This window comes from Plecotus auritus (genome assembly GCF_963455305.1).
Source record: "Plecotus auritus genome assembly, chromosome: 7".
Taxonomy (NCBI): domain Eukaryota; kingdom Metazoa; phylum Chordata; class Mammalia; order Chiroptera; family Vespertilionidae; genus Plecotus; species Plecotus auritus.
Window position 1 is genome coordinate 168,168,900 of NC_137774.1, and position 20,870 is coordinate 168,189,769.

General features: G+C 47.8%; 1 protein-coding gene across 1 annotated transcript; it reads left to right on the forward strand.

Annotated features, from left to right (window-relative positions):
- Positions 1–5,122: 5,122 nt before the first annotated feature.
- Positions 5,123–17,361, forward strand: CCL28 (C-C motif chemokine ligand 28; the record flags this gene model as incomplete). The annotated part of the gene is made up of 3 exons (XM_080679232.1): positions 5,123–5,186; positions 16,906–17,032; positions 17,148–17,361. The coding sequence occupies 3 exons, from the start codon at positions 5,123–5,125 to the stop codon at positions 17,359–17,361; spliced, it is 405 nt and encodes a 134-aa protein (XP_080535358.1).
- Positions 17,362–20,870: the final 3,509 nt, after the last annotated feature.

A 20,870-nucleotide genomic window follows, 5' to 3' on the forward strand; every position in this document is an offset into this window, starting at 1 on the left:
CTCTCTTGACTGCTGTGCACTGGACTGGAATCTAGCCCAGGTGTCTTTGGACAAGTCACTCCTCCTTTCTGAGCTGATGAGAAATGGGCCAGATGTTTCCCAAGGCTCCCTTCCCACTCTCACTTCCTAGAATCCCTGCTCCTTGTCCCAGTAATGGCGGGCTCCTCGAATTCCTGGGAAATGACCTCCAACTCACCTTGTCAGAGTTAAGTTTAATCTGGGGATTGTAATGTCCTTCTTTTCCCCCTTGCTATTAACATGTATAGTTGTATTTCTCTTCTATCTTCTCCATGTAGAACTATTGAATCTTTATATAAACCCTTCTTCTATTCTCCATAAAAAAAATAAAAATTTAAATTCATAAAAGTCTTGGCCAATTAAACATTCATAGTTCCTTTGGGTGAAGATGAATATAATACTCGCCCTCACATAACACTGGCTCATAACAAATGTTTCAGGTGCTCCTATGTAGCAGGCCTCCTATTAAAGACGAATGTTCTAATGGTGGACAAGACTCTGGGTCGTGCCCTAACCGGTGTGGCTCAGTGGATAGAGCGTCGGCCTGTGGACTGAAGGGTCCCAGGTTCGATTCCGGTCAAGGGCACGTACCTTGGTTGCGGGCACATCCCCAGTAGGGAGTGTGCAGGAGGCAGCTCATCGATGTTTCTCTCTCATCGATGTTTCTAACTCTCTATCCCTCTCCCTTCCGCTCTGTAAAAAAATCAATAAAATATATTTTTTAAAAAAAAAAAAGACTCTGGAGAGAGGATCCAAGATGGCGGCGTAGGTAAACACCTAAACTGCTGCCTCGCACAACAATTTCAAAACTACAACTAAAAGACAAAACGTCTGTCACCCAGAACCACGGGAAAGCTGGCTGAGTGGAAGTTCTACAACTAGAAGGAAAGAGCAAACAGCATTGAGGGGTGCACAAGTGCTGAAAAGCTGAGGTACGGAGACGTGCGAATCGGGAGCACTGCTGTTTTCAACCCGAAGGGAGATAAGCTCCCGATTACTCCGAACTCCAGTTTCTGGGGAGACGCGGGGGACCCAAACTCCTACAGGGAGAAGCTGGACTGTCTGCCGTGGGGTCGGAAAGTGAGTGAGGCTTGCTAGCAGGGCTGCGCGCAGGAATAATTGTTTACTGTGCTGGGGCGCGGGATGCGGAAACACGGTCTGAGACGCAGAGCCGACTTCTGGCAGCCATCGCTGTTTGCCACGCCCTAGCCTAGTGACGCCCTGAGACCCCGCCCCGCACAACCTACAAACCCACCCAAGCTCCAAGCAGCGGCTTTAGCATATGAATGACCTGCCCTATTGCAGCTTAACCTAGCAAACTTGCAGCCCGGGTCAGACAGCTCCAAAACCTCCAAACCCCAAGCAAAGAGGAGAAAACTGTAGTTCTCGCTGTAGCGCCTGCTGGGTGGCCTCAGACAGGAGCTGACCTGCACCCCATTGGAGATCCAGAAGCCAGTGTACCTAGTGGTCAGAGTGAGACACCAGATTTCAACTCCTCACATCCATAAGTGACACATTCAAGAGGCAGACTCAGTGAGCACCAAAGCCCCACTGAAACAAGACCTGCACCATAAGTGTGTCTCCAGCACAGCAGTTCTTCCATTATAGACACAGCGGGTCTTCACAGCCAATTGGCCTGGAGGTCAATTCCTCCCAGTGTGCCAACAGCAATCAAGGCTTAACTACACCAAGACTTTGCACTCAGCCCACAAAGGGGTGTACCAAGAGCGTCCACCTCAGGGGATTGGGGAGGCTGAGCTACTGGCCCCTATAGGTCACCTACCACACAAAGCCACTCCATCAACACAAGGAAGCAGCAAATGCGGAGACCAAGAAACATGTCACGAATGAGAGAAATGGAAGAAAGTAAACTACTGGACGACATAGAGTTCAGAACCTCATTTATAAGGTTACTCAAGAATCTTCTAAAAACCGCTGAGGAACTTAGTGAGACCTTTAAGGATCTTAATGAGAATACCAAAAAAATGGAAAAGGACCAGTCAGAAATTAAGCACACACTGTCTGAAATAAAGAATATACAGAAACTCAACTGTAGATCAACGTACCCCAAGAATCAAACCAAAGATCTGAAATATGAGGAAACAAAAAACACCCAACCAGAAAAACAAAAAGAAAAAATCCAAAAATATGAAGATAGTGTAAGGAGCCTCTGGGACAACTTTAAGCGTACCAACATCCGAATTTTTGGGGTGCCAGAAGAAGAGAGAGAGCAAAATATTGAAAACCTATTAGAAGAAATAATGACAGAAAACTTTCCCTACCTGGTGAAAGAAATAGACTTACAAGTCCAGGAAGCGCACAGAACCCCATACAAGAGGAATCCAAAGAGGACCACACCAAGACACATCATAATTAAAATGCCAAGGGCAAAAGACAAAGAGAGAATCTTGAAAGCAGCAAGAGAAAAACGGTTAGTTACCTACAAGGGAGCACCCATACGACTGTCAGCTGATTTCTCAACAGAAACTATGCAGGCCAGACGGGAGTGGCAAGAAATATTCAAAGTGATGAACAGCAAGAACCTACAACCAAGATTACTCTACCCAGCAAAGCTATCATTCAGAGTTGAAGGTCAGATAAAGAACTTCACAGACAAGAAAAAGCTAAAGGAGTTCATCACCACCAAACCAGGATTACATGAAATGCTGAAGGGTGTTCTTTAAGAAGAGGAAGAAGAAGAAAAAGGTAAAGATAAAAATTATGAACAACAAAGTGACATCAAATACGTACCTACCAACAAGTGAATCTAAAAGTCAAGTGAATAAAAAATCTGAAGAACAGAATGGACTGGTGAATATAATAGAATCAGGGACATAGAAAGGGAGTGGACTGACAATTCTCAGGGGGTAGGGGGTATGAGGGGTGCGGGAAGAGATTGGACAAAAATCTTACACCTATGGATGAGGACAGTGGCAGGGGGTAAGGACATGGGGTGGGGCGGGGAATCAGGTGGAGGGGAGCTATGGGGGGAAAAAAGGAGGAACACCTGTAATAATCTGAACAATAAAATTTATTAAAAAAAAAAAGACTCTGGGTCGCTCTAACTCTCCATTCAAGACCCAGCTCAAGTGTTCGCTGTCTCCGCTCAGTCCCAGGGAAGAGCGCGGGCTCCCTCCGAGCAGCCTTCCGCAGCCTCCTGTCTGTGGTCCCCACAGTGGGGCAGGGCTAAACGCTTTTCCCTGCCCACCCTCATTCCGCTACTTCAGCCCCACCCTGTCCCAGAGGCCGGGGAGAAGCCTCCCAGTTAGAACACATTTGGGCATTTACCATTTATTATGAGTTCATGTGGAATGCTCAGTGCTATTTTAGCACAGCAGCCCCAGAATATTAGTTACCAAGAAACCAGTGCAAAGAGATGTTAGTGAGCGGACAGGACTTTCCCCTCTCACCAGGGATGCAAATGGAAATTAATCTTGGGGTGTTGAGCTGACCACAGCCTCCCCAACGTCTCCACCTGGTGCTGAGCAGCCATAAGTGGGCAGAGGAATGCAAAATCTTCCCAGAGGCCTGGGGAGGATTGAGAATGATTTCCCCAGGGAGGTGCCAGACCCGGGGGGAGGGAGCACTGAGCCCGGAGTGGTGGGGGAGAAGGCTGTGGGGAGAGAGGGGAATAGTGCCCACCCTAGGGTGCCCTCTGCAGGCCCCCAGAGAAATCCCTGCAGGAGGCCCAGGTGATAAGCCTTGCCTGGAGGAAGAAGGACTCAAACTGTGTGTTCCCTTTGGGGAGAAAACCATAAGGAAGTCTCAGGAAAATTGATAGATGACGTACTGCAGAGGTTCCCCAACTTTTGGCTGACGGTTGGTGTTCTTAACGTCTCAGTGATTTTTCACGGTACCACGCTGCCGAAAGAAATAGCAGCTAATTCCTGTTATCTAGTTAGATCCCGAGGACCTACTGGGAGTAGCTGTGTGGTGTCCAATGGCTGTCTATGTGTTTCCCTCAACCATTTAGACGAGGCCACAGCATCCTAGGAGTTCGTTGTGGGAACCTGTGGTTCCCCGGCACACAGCTTGGGAACTGCATTCCTAATTTTAATGCAATGGAAGCCTTCAAATTGAGGACTTGGGTGCTAGGAAGCCTCAATCCCAGGCAAGACAAAGACCCGGCTGAAGACCTGAAAGAGTGGTTGTCTTGATTTTCCCCGCTTCCGGAGAGTAAACAAAGACTCACCCTGAGGAACACAGAAGGGTGGAACCCACCACAGGAATCAACATTGAAATTGTTGGTTCTCTTCCTCTTCCCCCCCCCCCCCCCCCCCCGCCACACCAGCCTGGGTTCCTGAAGGGCAGGGACATCCTCTCTGTCTCTTACTCTGTCTCCAGTGCAAGGTGGGGACTCAATACGTTTTTGCTGAATGAATGAATGGCTCAATGGTTACATCTGTTTTCTTATCAACAGCTTTACCTCCCACCCCTGCTCAAGGCTCCTTCCTACCAGGCCCAGCCCACAGGCAAGAGGCCCCTGGACCTGTGCTAACTTTCTCCTATGGAAACTAACAGCTTCACTGGAAAAGCAATTTGGCTGCAAACCAAGACCAGAGTGGGGTTGAATTGTTTCGTATCTTTCCACCAGATAATGTTTTTTATGACTTGTCACCCTTGTCCCCAGAAACTTTTAGTTTCAACAAGCAATTTAAAAACAGATTTCTTCACGCAATGGTTCTCCATGGAGGCGTCCATCAGAACCACCTCGGGAGCTTTCTAAAATTAAAATTCCCGGCTTCCTGCTCCAAAATTCTGATGCATAGGTCCATGGAGGAGTTTCTGCAGGTAGCTATTTTATTTCATTTTTTAATTGTTTCCAAGTGACTGGCCCACACCCGCAACTCCCAATAACCTCACCAGCTGTCAGACGGCCACTGACCTCGCCTGAGCCCAGTGGCTGAAAACAGGTCTGGTCTTAAAAAGGAGCCTGGTGGCCAGGAAAGAAACCTGAGAAATAGGTTCCCCGAGCACCTCCCCGGGCGGGGCCTCCTGGCTTCCTTTTCCTTCTGCTGGTTCTCTGCACCCAAGGACACCTTTAGCCCCATTTCCTGACCTTCCAGCCTCGCCTGCGGTGCAGCCTGAGCGGGGACAGGCAGGAATGCAGCCGACGGGACTCGCCATCCTGGCCTTGGCTGCCTGGGCTGCTCTTCGCCCCTCAGCAGGTAAGTGGGGTGCCCACTTCCAAGCCCCCAGTGGAAGGGGGTGCCTCCCAGAATAGAGGGGCTGCCAGCAATTTGGAGCAGGCATTTCTGTCTTCAGCTAGGAATTTCCAGTGATCTACAAGAGAATGGCATGTTCCTGATCAATTCCTGATCTCCAAGAACTTTCAGGAAGGAACCTCATGTGAACAGGAGTCTTAGTGATTGGCTTACCTGGTAGATGAGGTCAACTTTGAGCTGCGTTTTCTTTTCTGATGAGAGAGTCTTACAAAATCCCCAGGGAGAGGTTGGGGCAGAGCCCCACTTATTCATCCGTCATCCCCTCACCCTAACCTACTACACTGTGGGGGTGCAAGGTGCATGTTCCTGGAAGAAGACAGACTTTTTAGGGTTTGGGAAGTTGCAAGTTTTCTGGACACAGTCAGCTCTGTAGATGCTGAAAACCAAAACTTCAATCAGACCTTAAAAAGGCCTGCAGGCCCTAGCTGGTTTGGCTCAGTGGATAGAGCATCAGCCTGTGGACCGAAGAGTCCCAGGTTCAATTCCAGTCAAGGGCACATGCTCGGGTTGCGAGCTCGATCCCCAGTAGGGGGCGTGCAAGAGGCAGCCAATCAATGATTCTCATATTTGATGCTTCAAGCTCTCTCTCCTTCTCCCTTTTTCTCTGAAATCAATAAAAAAATATTTTTAAAGGGGGGGGGTGCGGGAGACTGACCTATACAAATTATATCCAAGAGAACTTAAGCAGTGAGTGGCTAACACATAGATGGAGATGATAGCTGCATTTGGACTGGAGGAGATCTTTTCTACTGTGTTTAGGAAACCCGGACGTAGGTGCTTACAGCTTCACTGAGCTGTCGCTCTTCTCCCCATCTCCTTCTCTGAACTTTACCCTGCAAAGTTTCCCTAAATCCAGACCAGATGTGAAATATGCGTTTTGTTTGGTCTGCTCTTAAAAATGTAAAAGCCAACAGACCAATTTCACACCCACTACTCACACATACATGTATGCAAATTGGATTTTAAATCTACTCTTGACCAATCAGATCTGGCCACCATGAACTGCCTGCTTCCTGGCGGCCTGTGTCTGGGGACTCTGGATGTATGGTACCGAGCACAGGAAAAATCCGATCAATCTCTTCTTCATTCCTATCAGCCTATTTTATCAAGACAAAGACAAACGGTTTTCATTATATATGTTTCTGTAAAATTTTTCAGAAAAATTCACCATTGAAATTTTAGGACTCCCTTTCACTGTTTCTCAAAGGTCGGCCTGCCGAGGCTTTATCTAAACTAGAGCGTTTGGGCAAATGTTTATTCACAGAAGTATCTCCCTTCAGCCTCCTGATCCGGTTCCAGCTGTCCCCGCAGCAGCAGGGGCAGCACCGCCTGCAGGACCGGGGAGGGAGGGCAGGTGGAGGGCACAGGGCAATGAGAAACCCTGCCAGGCCCCAGGCCCAGGGTCCAGGGACTGAGTCCTGGCAGAGAGGTTGGACAGGAGCACACACAGGTGTTTGAAAAGGAGCCGTGGTGCCTGGCCGGCATGGCTCATGGTGGAGTGTCGACCTATGAACCAAGAGGTCACGGTTCCATTCCTGGTCGGGTTGTGGGCTCGATCCCCAGTGTGGGGTGTGCAGGAGGTAGCAGGTCAGTGATTCTCTCTCGCCATTGATGTTTCTATCTCTCCCTACCTCTCTTAAATCAGTAAAAATATATTTTAAATTTTTTTAATTAAATTAATTTATTTTTTAAAGCAAAGGAACAGTGGTGATGAAAGAAAGAAAGGAAGGGAGCCGAGGAGATGGGACAGTAGCTTTTTGGGATAATCTCAGGGCTTTCCCTAAGGCCGTTTGGGCCGAAGGAAAATCACACTGTCTGAGAAGCCCCACCTCTGCCCTTTAAAAGTAAGTGATGGGTTAAAATATGGAGGGGCGGCCCGAGACCAGCTGTGGAACTGAGAGGGACAGCCCCACAGCTTTCCAGGGCCTGTGCCCCAGGTGCCCTGTGGAGGTTGGCAGGGATTCAGCTGGGCAGGGTGGGGAAGGCCAGGGAGGGAGAAGGAGGAGGAGGGAGGAATACTGAGTAGTGCTGGGAAGGAGGCAAGGGTGGCCTTGGCCACTGTCCAGGCTGGGGGAGGGAATAGGGAAGTGGCCTGTGCCAGTTTGGGACATAGGGAAATACACGTTGTTCCTCTAGGCATTAACTGTTCCCTTATCTTAATGATCCCTTTAATGGCCACGCTGGTGTGATGGCCCAGTGATTGGCATTCCCAAAGTGTTCTGCATCAATCAGGAAGCAGCTGACTTGCCCACAGTGAAAAGCCTTGGATTCCACCCAAAGACAAGAGGGCATACTCCACACCCGCTGACACAGCTACCGGCTCCCAGAACTCAATGCTGAGCCCATAAAAATGTCTCTTGTGCGCTCTCTGGGCCGCGAGCCAGATTACTTTTAGCCACGTCCGGGGCTTTGTGGGCCTGGCCGTGTCCACCAGGTGCAGGCTGGGGATCCGGCTTCGCTGAGTCCCAGGCTGGCTTCCTTCTGACTGGCAATCACTGCCTCAGGTTAGGATGGCCCCTCACTACTCAGATACTTGCTAGAGACGCGCTGTTGGCATCCTTGAAGAAAAGTAGCTTTTGTTTGTTGTAACCACAGGAGACTCACGAGGGAGGGTTCCCAAGAATATACATGTGTGCTCAGAAGTTGTTCTGCACAGTTCTCAAGGGAGAGATCGTGCACCCTGTAGCCTACCGGCTGGGCGCCACACCTTGGAGACGGCACAGCCCTGGCTCACCTAAGGGCGACAAAAGTCACTTGGTCAGCCAGCCCTCCAGTGTGCAGGGGGTAGTTCCTCCCACGGAGTTGTCTCAGTGGAGGCGCTCGGCTCCGAAGCCACCGGAAGGGGGCGCTGCTGGCTGCTGTGCTCTCCCAGAGCCTGGTGCTGGAGAAGGGCCCTTGCTGGAGCCTGCTGAGAAGAGCCAGGCAAACCCTCTCCCTGCGAGGTCTCTCTAGCGCCCGCTACCGACAAAGTGTAACGGCACGACAGCTGGCGAAGGAAAAGAATTTCAGGGGCCCATGTTAATTTTAATTTCACAGAATTGGCCAGTGAGGATGACTTTGAAGTGGAGGGGCAATACATCGACACATTCCACAGGCACTGGATAGACACCTGGATGCCTACTATGGAGCAGGGACTGTGTGCTTTTTCTGTTTGTTTCCACTTACTGAGTATTTACTATTTGTCACCCCTGTCCTAAGCACTGAAGTGTACACACTCATGCAATCTTCACAGCAGCCCTGTAAAGGAGTGCTATTACCCACCCCTGATATTACAGATAAAGAAACGGAGACACGGAGAATTAAGTAGCCCAGCTAGTATGTGGCAGAGTCAGGAATCGAACCTGGTTGGCTAGCTCCATATGCTCAACTGTGCAGTCACGCCTCTCAGTGTATCTCTGCAGCCCGAATCACCCACCCCCTTCTGGACTACCCCCTGGCCACTCCAGTGTCCATGCTGTGGGAAGTGCCGGGGGCCAAGTGGCTTCCTATGAAGGTAAAGAAAAACCCTCATCACTCTCCATTACCCAAACATTATCCCAGGTTCCAGAAAGCGCCAGGGAGGACTTGACCAGTATTTGGGCTTAGCATTTCATGCATCATGGCTTGGTGAGTCCTTCCTGCCTGCTTGGTGACGGCAGAGGACACCTTTGTTTGTAGGCATCCATGTGTGACGTGTGACATGTCTCCTAAGGCATGAAGTCCACTAGAAAGGGGAAGTGTATCTCTAACCAACCGCATTCAGCTCATTGTGTTTATTTATGTATTGCCTTCTTAAATTGCGGTCATCGGCTTGAGATACTGCCAGCCGCCAAGTGAACCTTCTCGTCATGTCTTCTTTACCCCGGGAGTCCTTTCTCCAGCAACAGCAGGTGTCTTTGCCTTATTTCCATGTTGCTGTGCCCTTTATACCAGTGCATTTCCGATAAGCCCCCGACTGATACCATTGCTGCAGCTCTGGGGACCACACTTGAGTAGCAAGAGATTGTGCAATACATCCAAGGAAGAGAGGAAGCTGGTTTATGTCTCTACGGTAACAGGATCCTTTCCCCAAAACCCAAACCTAATTTTTATACACCAGGTTTGATATGTAGTGCCTTAGAGTTCCTCTTAATATGTCTTGAACACAGAACTCTCTAAGGTCTTTAGTGACCAAGGATTAGGGGAGGGGCTGGGGCTGAAGGGGATCCACTGACAGAACCAAATCAGGGACATTCATAGCAAGACACTCATTCCACTTAATACTGGAAACCACAATGATAACAACTCAGAACCAACAGAATCAATAGCAATAGCACCCTAATTAATAAGACAAATAGTAATGCATTTCATGAGATACTAATATCTTTAAAACATTAAGTATAATGGACAAATAATTTATCTTATATTGAGTTGGCCCCTAATTGCTTGAGGATAGAGGGATGGGATGTTTCTAAAAGGCACTATGAAATTTTAGGACATTTGGTACATAAGACCTTGATAATCTTATTTTCTTTAAAAAAATGAAAAAGAAAATGAAAAATATTTAAATGGCATTAAGAGCCTTAAACAAGGTAAAATGAGACACATAGGACTACAACATAACTTAGTTCAGCTTGAGAGACGTTTATTTAGCATTAACAGTAGACTCTATGCTGAGGTGTGGATAGAAAGATGTCCTGAGGGAGTCTTAAAAGACTGTCATATAAACCCTTAATTTTATATATGGGAAAGCCAGGGAAACGCAGGGTTCTGTGGGACCACAGGTTCATGTGGAGAATGGGCAAAACTGAGAGAAAGGAGGCAATTGGGGAGCTCAGTAGGCCTGGAGCCGATGACTGAGGTCTTGAACTTGGGCAGTGTAGGAGGGATGAAAAGGGAAAGGCAAATCTGAGTGTCAAGGAAGGAAAACTTACAGGAGTTTGTGGCAGGCTGTGGGGTGCAGGAGGTTGGAATGCCATGCGGGTTTTGGCTTGGGTAACTGTAAATGATGGTTAACTGAGATGAGGAAAGGAGTGAAGTTAAAGCGGCAGGAGAGAATGTCTTCAGTTGAGTATTGAGTTAGGGGAGCCTGTGAGACATCCAAGTGCATGTTTGAGCAGCTGGATATATGTCAGGGTCTTGGGGTAGAGGTTAAAGCATACAAAGATATTTTGAAGTTACTGACAAAGCATGAGAAGATGTAGATGGGGGGAAAAAAGTAGAAAGTCATGGATGGAGCTTTGAGAAATGCTAATTATTGAGGAGTGGACCAAGGAGAGGGAACACACCGGCTGATGTTACCCACGGAGATCCCTGGTCTGGGCTTCACTGGCCCGTGACATTATGATGTTCTGATCCTCCCCTCCCACAACCGATTTTGGTCTTGCCTGACAGTCATGACAGATTTCTCCCATGATTCCCCAACCCAAATATTCTTGATAATTCTGAAATTGTGGGTCCTAGAGAAGAGTCCTTTCCCTCTAAGAATCGGGGCGAGGTGGATTGATAGGGTAGAGACGCTGGTCTTCCACAGGGTCAGAGGCCCTACCTGCTGGGCAGGTGCTGCTGACCCACTCCCTGCCCTCTGGTGCTCACCTGCATCCCCCAGAGGACTGGCCTTAGCCAGCAGGTGCTGCTCTCATAAATCACCTGTCAGAGGAGATTCCAGGTGGAGAGTTAGGAGTGGGGTGGGAGTGAAGGGGGTCAAGCCTCACAACAAACCTCAGACCTTTGCTTGTTCATACCTTGGGCCCCGCTGCTTTATCAAGCCTGCTCTGCGAGACCTCTCTCTTATTTTCTCACATTTCCCTCTCGGGAACCCCTACTGCATCAGACAGGCCTGTGTGAATTCCTGTCTTAGGACAAAAGCAGGGTCTTTCCTTGGGCTTCCTGGCCTCTTGCAATGGTGGCATTCAAGGCGGCCTTTGTAGGAAGGCGTAGTTTTCCTAATTCCTTCTCAGCTTGCTTCCACAAACAAGTAAACGTATCATATGAATAAAAACGATGTCAATGCAGAATAAATGGCAACTAATTCCTTTTTCAACTTTATTGCCTCTGCTAAATCTCTCCGATGTGGAAATCAGAGGAAGTAGCTGACCTTTCTTTAAAAATGGAAATATTCGGACTGAAGACTGCATGAGAAAACCTCTAGGGGGCGACATTGTCCAAAAGAACCTTCCCATTGCCCTAGTCCAGTGGTTCTCAATCTTCCTAATGCCGCGACCCTTTAATATAGTTCCTCATGTTGTGGTGACCCCCAACCATAAAATTATTTTCGTTGCTACTTCATAACTGTAATTTTGCTACTGTTATGAATCGTAATGTAAATATCTGTGTTTTCCGATGGTCTTAGGCTCTACAGCGACCCACAGGTTGAGAACCGCTAGCAGGGTCGCCTAAGACCATCAGAAAACATTAGCTTCAAAGAGCTAATACACAGACCACTGCCGGGTTGTGACCCAGGAAACTATAAAAGAGGAAATGGCTTTCAGAGTCATAGGCACACCTGTGTGTTTAAGAGTTTGAGTTGTCTGAGTGCTGACATCAATTCGAGAAATAGTCATGTTGGCGGATGTGACTGGTGCCCTAATGAGGAATTCCGAAGTACATATAAGGCCAGAATCCTTTGAAAGTTCTTGAGGAGTCAGGCAATGAAGTCAGGTAAATATCTGTGTTTTCCGATGGTCTTAGGCTCTACAGCAGCGGTTCTCAACCTGTGGGTCGCGACCCACAGGTTGAGAACCGCTAGCAGGGTCGCCCTAAGACCATCAGAAAACACAGATATTTACATTACGATTCATAACAGTAGCAAAATTACAGTTTGAAGTAGCAACGAAAATAATCTTATGGTTGGGGGTCACCACAACATAAGGAACTGTATTAAAGGGTTGCGGCATTAGAAAGGTTGAGAACCACTGCCTACTTCATTGCCTGACTCCTCAAGAACTTTCCAAGGATTCTGGCCTTATATGTATTTCAGAATTCCTCATTAGGGCACCAGTCACATCCGCCAACATGACTATTTCTCGAATTGATGTCAGCACTCAGACAACTCAAACTCTTAAACACACAGGTGTGCCTATGACTCTGAAAGCCATTTCCTCTTTTATAGTTTCCTGGGTCACAGCAGTGGTCTGTGTATTAGCTCTTTGAAGCTAGTAACTCTTTGTCTCCCTACCTCCATCCCTAGCATAGTGACTCACACAGAAGAAGTCATATACACATAGCTAGTGACACACTCTGTAAGAATTCACACAGTGATTCTTATATAGTAAGATGGACACATGGATAAACTCCCAAATTGGGAGGGGGGGGGAGGGGATATTAAAACAGTTTGACTTGAAGAATAAGCAGCACAGCATAGCTAGAGGGAAAAAAAAATTCATTTTAAGAAACAAATGTATTAATAAATGTAAGGACAACCAATGTGCTGTTCTCCTATAGCACTTTTTATAAAGTTGAAATATAATTCGCATACCATAAAATTCACCATTGAGTGTTTTCGGTGCATCCGCTGAATTAGGCAATCATCACCTCTAATTCCAGCACATTTCATCGCCCCCAAAAGAGACCCCGTTCCTGTAAGTAGTCACTCCCCACCCCCGATCCCAGCCCCTGGACACCACTAATCCACTTTCTGTTGCTATGGATTTGCCTGTTCTGGACACTTCATATAAACGGAGTCAGGCAGTATGTGGCTCTCTGAATCTGGCTTCTGTCCCTTATAATCCCATCACACAGTGAACGCGCCTGTCCACACGTCTGCTGTGTTTTGATTACTGGTTTAACTGCCTTCCTCCCTTGAGGGCAGACACTATGCCTGGTTTATTTCTGATGCAGAGTTCAGGGCTGGCACAGAGGGGCCCTCAATGCCTGTTTGCTGAACGAATGATGCTTTTCCTATTCCAGTGAATCTGGTTGGGTGGTGTGGGGTGTGCCTTATACACACTCCTTACACCCATAACAGCTCGGAAAGTTCTGACTGGCTCTAGATTGAGAGGGAAGCAGAGAGATCCTTGTGGCATGAAACAGCTTGCCCCGGGCAATGTAAACATTTTCCTTTCTTGGGCTGCTGCAGATCTGGGTGACACTAACTGAGAACAGAAGTGAAGATGAGCAGAAGTTAACAATTTATTTGGCTTATGCGGGTATATTTCAGCTATATATTTCATTTAAACCAGGGGTCCTCAAACTTTTTAAACAGGGGACCAGTTCACTGTCCCTCAGACCGTTGGAGGGCCGGACTATAGTTTAAAAAAAAAAACTATGAACAAATTCCTATGCGCACTGCGGGCCCGGGACGAGTCGGCTGCTAAGCAGGACAGGCAGCGGCACCCGGCGGGCTGGATAAATGTCCTTGGCGGGCCGCATGTGGCCCGCAGGCTGTAGTTTGAGGACCCCTGAATGCATGGTTTAGTAGTCGTTGAAGACATACATTTTTGTAAGGAATTCATGTAGCTATATAATTAATGTCGACTTGGAGGCTGTATGTATACGTTAATTCCCTGAGAATTGAGATATAGATGTCCTGGGCTGCAGCTAGGTTGTCACTGATTTATATGAAGCCGGGATTCTGTTCCAAAAGCAGCAGCACTGAGCTGTTAGGACAGGCGGGGCGGGGAAGCAGGTGCAAGTCTTTCTTTCTGGAGGGAAAGAGCTCCAGTGACCATGACACAGATCGTCCTTGAGGTCTGGGACCAAGGTCAAGGCACCTTCCCCGGGCCCTGCACAAGGCCGCAGTCCGAGCCTCCTCCTTGGACTGCTGCTGACAAGAATCTTGCCAGAGGAGACTTGTCCCTGTTTAAGACACCAGATTCCTCAAACGTGACTCCGATTCTGTGAGATAAACAGTCTTCTGTTCTCTTCCACGCCAGGGTTCTGGGCGTGAAGTTCCTGCTGCTAGGAATGTTCCTCTCCCCCTTTCAACCAGTGAAAGCTGACCCATCCTCCAAAACTGGGTCCAAACGTCACGTCCTTGGATACCTCCCATCTTCCCCGGGTGGTGTTCTGTAGTCTTCTGTGCTTCTATAGGACTCGTCCCAACCTGCCTAGCACTGGAAGTTTTAAAAAATTACAAGTATTGCAGGCGAGTTGAAAATTTGTCCCCTTTCTAGAAGTAGTCTTTTCTTATACTAGTAAATTAGGGCTAAGTATTTCCACATCTTTTCCTCTGTGTATGCGTGTATATTTGTAATAAAGATGGAATCATTTGTAGTTCTTATATTAAAATTTGCTTTTTGCACTTAATAAATTATGGAATTCATGTGTTAACATATATAGACCTACCTCATCCTTAGAGTGTACCATTATGTATTTAACTACTGGTAGACATACAGATGGTCTCTAATGTTTTGCTCTAGAGAACGCCTGTGCCCCTGTCTTTATGCCTGTGGGAGCCCCAGGAGCATAGATTTGAGAAGTGCAGTGACAGTGCGCCAATGCGGTTATTCCCTGCGCATTTAGTTCCAAGCCTGTCTCCTCTACCACAGCCTCTGGAGGACAGGGACATATTGTTTTATTTATTTATTTATTTATTTATTTATTTATTTATTTATTTATTTATTTTAAGTTCTAGTTGCTTCTTTTTTTTTATTGTTTGAAGTATTACAAATAGTAGTACATATGTCTCCTTTTTTTCCCCCCATTGACCTCCCCCGGCCTCCCCTACCCCCCAGTACATGCCTTTACCTGCCCCGCCCCCGCAAGTGTCTTGTATCCATTGGTTATGCTTATATGCATGCGTATAAGTCCTTCGGTTGATTGTGACTGGAACTGTTCGGTGAATGTTTATTGAATAATTAAATGAATAGGACCTAGCTGGTTTGGCTCAGTGGATAGAGTGTCGGCCTGAAGACTGAAGGGTCCCAGGTTCAATTCTGGTCAAGGGCATATGCCGGGCTTGCAGGCTCAATGCAGTTGATCAATGATTCTCTCTCATCATTGATGTTTCTCTCTCTCCCTTCCTCTCTGAAATCAATAAAAATATATTTTAAAAAACTAAATGAATAGATGAATGAATAACAATGGAGAATTTTGGTGCCCAGAGAGTGAGTCACCTAGATATCCTTATTTCATTTCCTCTCTGCTCCATCGCTGTGAGGAGCCTGTCTCCAGGTGGGCGGAGCATGGACTCAGAGGCGCCTCTATTGCTTACAGCTGACAACACAGAGCGGCTCACTCGTTTCTATCAGCCTCTCATTCTAACTTCTGTCTGTTATTACCAGGCTGCACCTGCAGCCTCTTGGTTTTAATTTCTAATTTTTTTAAAGAAATGTGCTAGCCACTTGGTGAAATGGGAGGCCTAGGAGAATGCCGTGCGCCTGTGGCAGGCAGGAATCTGCAGACACACACTTAGCAGGGGTGAGATTTCCTTTTACATTTGCGTTGCCCTCGTCCCCTTACCTCTGGGTAAGGTCAGCCCCTCCCAGCTTGACTTCCTGCCGCAGTCTCTCCCCGCTTTAGTCCATCTTGCTTATCACTACAACAGGGATTTTCCTAAAACCCTTCTCCTTTCTCACATCTTCAGTGGTCCCCATTTCAGAAAAGCGAACCCCCTGAGACCGACATCAAGGCCTCCGTGGTGTGCCTCGTGCTCCCCGTCACTCAACTTCCCAGCTGCTCCCCCCAGACGGCGGTCTCTTTTCTCTGCACCTCGTGCTTTCCAGTCTCAGGACTGTGTGTGTGTAAAGTATCACATCTGTCCCCTTCCCCCTCACGGGCCTCTCCCAGCCCGCCCCTCCCACCCAGGCCTTCATGGGCTCCTGGCCATGCACCTGCTTTAGTCTGGGTGAGTCTCCCTTTTCCTCCACCCATTGGATCCTTCAGGATTCGGCCAAGTCCTTCCCAAGTGGGGCCTTTTCAACCTGCTCCGGGGCCACGTGGGGCTCTCTTCAGGACTGTGTCAACCTGCTTCTTCCATCTTTTACCCAGTCAGTCTGCAACCCCAGCATATGGCTGTCTGGAGCGGCTTTCATCTCTTCACTCTGTTTGTGCTTCATCTGTACTTAGTTTTATCTCCCGCCCCCCCCCCACCGCCCCCGCCCCCCAGTCCCCCATTCAGTGTAAGTTCTGGAAGGTAGAGCTGGGGCCTGCTCTGGGTCTACAACCAAAGCCACCCATCGGTTCCTGTCTGCCCCTTGCTAAGTGGATTAACATTCTGTTTCTCTGGAGTCTTTTTTTTAAAAAATATATTTTATTGATTTTTTACAGAGAGGAAGAGAGAGGGATAGAGAGTTAGAAACATCGATGAGAGAGAAACATCGATCAGCTGCCTCTTGAACACTCCCTACTGGGGATGTGCCCGCAACCAAGGTACATGCCCTTGACCGGAATCGAACCTGGGACCCTTGAGTCCGCAGGCTGATGCTCTATCCACTGAGCCAAACCGGTTAGGGCTGGAGTCTTTATTTTTTTAAAAAAAATATATGTTTATTGATTTCAGAGAGGAAGGAAGGAGAGAGCTAGAAATATGAACGGTGAGAGAGAATCATTGATCGGCTGCCTCCTGCACACCCCGCCCTGGGGATCAAACTCACAACCCAGGCATGTGCCCTGAGTGAGAATTGAACCATGACCTCCTGGTCCGGAGGTCGACGCTCAACCACTGAGCCACACCAGCCAGCCTCCCTGGAGTCTTTAAGATGCGAACCAGGCCGTTGTCCCACAAACTGTAAGGTGTGGCGTTTTCTTTCTTGTCCCCTTTCAGCCATACTTCCCGTCGCCTCCAGCTGCTGCACTGCGGTGTCCCATCACGTTCCCCGGCGGCTCCTGGACAGAGTGAGCGTGTGTCGCATCCAGAGAGCTGACGGGGACTGTGACCTGGCGGCGGTCATGTGAGTGCCCTTCGCGGGGAGGCCTGCGCCTGCAGGGTCTGAGCGTGGGAACTGCCTGGGAGTGAGCGTCTCCTTGTTCTTTCTGTCCGTGACGTGTTCCTTGCCTCTTTGGCAGCCTCCACGTCAGGCACCGGAGGATCTGTGTCAGCCCGCACAGCCACACTGTTAAGCAGTGGATGAGAAAGCAAGCAGCCAAGAAGCATGCCAACGGCCACGTTTGCCACGTGAAGAAGCACCATGGCAAGAGGCACAGCCAAGGGGCACATCCGGGGACACCAGGCACGCGGCCCCCGAGCTCCGTGTTAGAGAGCGTGCCAACCCACCTGTGAACAGATTCCTGCTGGGAATTTGGCCGGGGCTGGGTATACATTGATCATGGGAATGCTCCTTCTTGGAAGCCAACAGGCAAACCCCAATGATACAGTATGCAAATGTAGCCAATGATACACTCCACTGGAAAATGAAATGAAAAACTTCATATAATATATATATATATATATATATATATATATATATATACACACACACACACACACACACATTTATACATATACTAGAGGCCTGGTGCACGAAATTCATAGATACAACTTCTTCAACTTTTTAAAAAATATATTTTATTGATTTTTTACAGAGAAAAAGGGAGAGGGACAGAGAGTTAGAAACATTGATGAGAGAGAAACATCGATCAGCTGCCTCCTACACACCTCCTACTGGGGATGTGCCCACAACCAAGGTACATGCCCTTGACCAGAATTGAACCTGGGACCTTTCAGTCTGCAGGCCGACACTCTATCCACTAGCCAAACTGGTTAGGGCTTCAACTTTTTTACTGTAAAGTTTTTCAAACCTACAGAAAGAATGGTAATATGAATCCCTGTATACCTGTCATCTAGATTAATCATTGTTAATGTTTTGCCGTATTTGTTTTTCTCTCTCTCTTTTTGTGTGTGTGTATAAAACATAAATATATAAGTTTTTTTTGTAAACCACTGGAAAATAAGTTATAAACATCATGATACGTCACTCCTAAATTTATTTTTACTGGTACAATTTGGCATCCCTCAAAAATAAAGACATTTTCTATGTGATCACATTATCAGCTTTATACCAAGAAAAAAAATTAGTTTCTTATCTATATATTTCACATTCAATACCTAGTTTGAATAACCACCGTTGAAAATTACCGATTGATAATTTGATGCTGGAAAAAAAAAAAAAAAAAAAGGTCTGCTTTGCTCCAGGAGCCATCTATCCCTGAAGTCAGTTCTCAGGGAAGGATCTGGAATTAGGTCCCATGCGGGATGATCTTACTCTCCCTAAACAAGAGCCTACAGCTTGTAACTCCTAACCACCTTTCCCTCACTGTGCGTGGATCCACCTTTGCCTTCCTTGTCCACAGAAGCTTCGGGATGTAGAGCCAGACCTGGTTTCATAATCAGCCATTAGATGTCAGGAGCAGGTGTCCACCTGGGCAGGTGTCAGGTGTCCTGTGCTGCCCAGCTGGCCAGTCCCCGCAGTGGTGTGGCCAGGATGACTGGGAGGTGATAAGGGACACACAGAGGTGCTGAGCCTGGTGTAGTCTAAAGTATCACCAAGCAGCCTTTGTCTGACACTGCTCCTCAACACCAACTTAGCAGGTCATTTGTTTGCTCTCACCAATAATCCCGTGAGCTTTGTCTTGCTTTCTCCACTTTTTGGATAAGGATACCTCATAGATGCTAAATGATTTGCCCAAGGTCACACAGTAAGCGGCAGAGAGAAGCCTGTGCCCAGGTCTCCAGGCTTTTCCTGCTCTCCTATCAGCCCTGGCAGAGGGCCCAGCAAGGTGTGGACACATAGGTGGGGCAGAGGGAGAGGCGTTCAGATAAAGATCTGTGCACCTAGTGCTTCACAAAGGGCCAGAGGATGCCTGCCGTCAGCGTTACCTGCAGCCTGGAAGTAAGCAAGCTGCTACAGGCGGTGCTGGTGCTGCTACAGGCGGTGCTGGTGCTGGTGCTGCTAAGGCAGTGCTGGTGCTGGTGCTGCTATAGGCAGTGCTGGTGCTGGTGCTGTTACAGGCGGTGCTGGTGCTGTTACAGGCGGTGCTGGTGCTGGTGCTGCTACAGGCGGTGCTGGTGCTGTTACAGGTGGTGCTGGTGTTGCTACAGGCGGTGCTGGTGCTGCTATAGGCAGTGCTGGTGCTGGTGCTGCTAAGGCGGTGCTGGTGTTGCTACAGGCGGTGCTGGTGCTGCTACAGGCGGTGCTGGTGCTGCTACAGGTGTGTTGGTGCTGATACTGGCAGTACTCTCTCCATAGATGAAAGCAGGCCCCAACCTGGTTTTATTGAATTTCCCAATTTGAGGCAATGGAGAATATTGCACACTATCTATCACCTTTGCTTTGCAAATCTGCCTCACCAGGTTCTTCTTTCAACTTAAAGACAGATTATGTAAAAAAAAAAAATTCACATTCTTCCACTCAACCCCATCATGTGTTTTATTGTGATAATCCGATAACACAGGGGAACTGAGGAGAATGGTTCCTAATGTCCTCGTTGGTTCAGGCTGCTATCTCAAAATTCCGGGGACTGGGTGGCTTGGGAACAGCAAGCATTTATTTCTCACAGTTCTGGAGGCTGGAAGTCCAGGGTCGTGGCCTCGGCAGGTTCGGTGTGAGGTCAGTGTAGTGAACTGGGGGAATCTGGATAAGGCCTGTTTGTTAGGATTCTTATCCGTGTCCCTTTGCTTTCAGCGATAGGGATGATTAGGGGACTGGTGTGTGGTCGGCAGGTGTCATGTGTGAGCCTGTATGTGATCCAGGAGAGCTGCATCTGTGGGACCCAAGCATGCAGCGCCTCAAGCTGGTCTGTGGCCCTGGTTCAGTAAGGCATCGTCCCCTGCATGCCATTATCCTGGGACAAGCACAGGCGGGCATAAGCCATGTCCAATGTGCTCCCACCAACATCCTTGTGCCTAGCTAGCCCCCGTGCCCGGTCCATGGAAGGCGCTCAGTGAATATCTGAGCATAAAAGTTGCTCACAAAGAACACGGAATCTGGCATTCAGTAGCCACACCTGTGGTTGCAAGCACAGCGACAGGGCTGGTAGACACGAATCTCTCTCTCTAGCTGGTGTTTGGAAAGCTTGGGACTGAGTTCTTGGACTCTTTGGGTGGAGGAGATAGAGAGGACATATTCTTGTTTTGGGGAGTAAAGGTAAGTTGATTTGCAGTCTATTACTTGGAAAAACAAATGTGACTGTGTTCATACCCGAAGGCGGTGGAGCATGAGAAGCCATGTCAGAGATTCAATGTAGATCGAAGGTGAGGACGGGGAGCTCTGACTCCTGCAAGGACAGGCCTGAACAAGGCTATCGTAACTGGGTGTGGCCCTTAATACAGTCACCTCATTTTCTGTTTTTTATGTGAGAAATAGCTCCTTAATCCAAAATGGGCTCAAGTTACTTGCTAGGGGTAAAAGGAGAAACTTGGCACTTACAATTCGCCAAAGTAAATTTCCAAACCATATTTCAGGTGGAGAAATCCGAGGTGGTGAAGAAAGAGCAGTATATGGAGCAAACATGCTCACAATGACTGCTATGTAAATAATTGAATAAAATATCAGTTTTAAGAGTCTTGTATAAATTTTCATGGCATTAGCACCTGTTATTTAAACACACACACACACACACACACACACACACACACACACACACCTTTAAAACTGTAAGTGAACCTGTTTTTTTAAAAAAGCTAACCATTCCTGAAAACTCTTGCTATTCCGTTTATTTTTATAAATTGAAATCAACTGTAAACGAAGTGGGTGAGTTTCTTATTTAAAGAAATTTCTCCCAAAAGCCTTT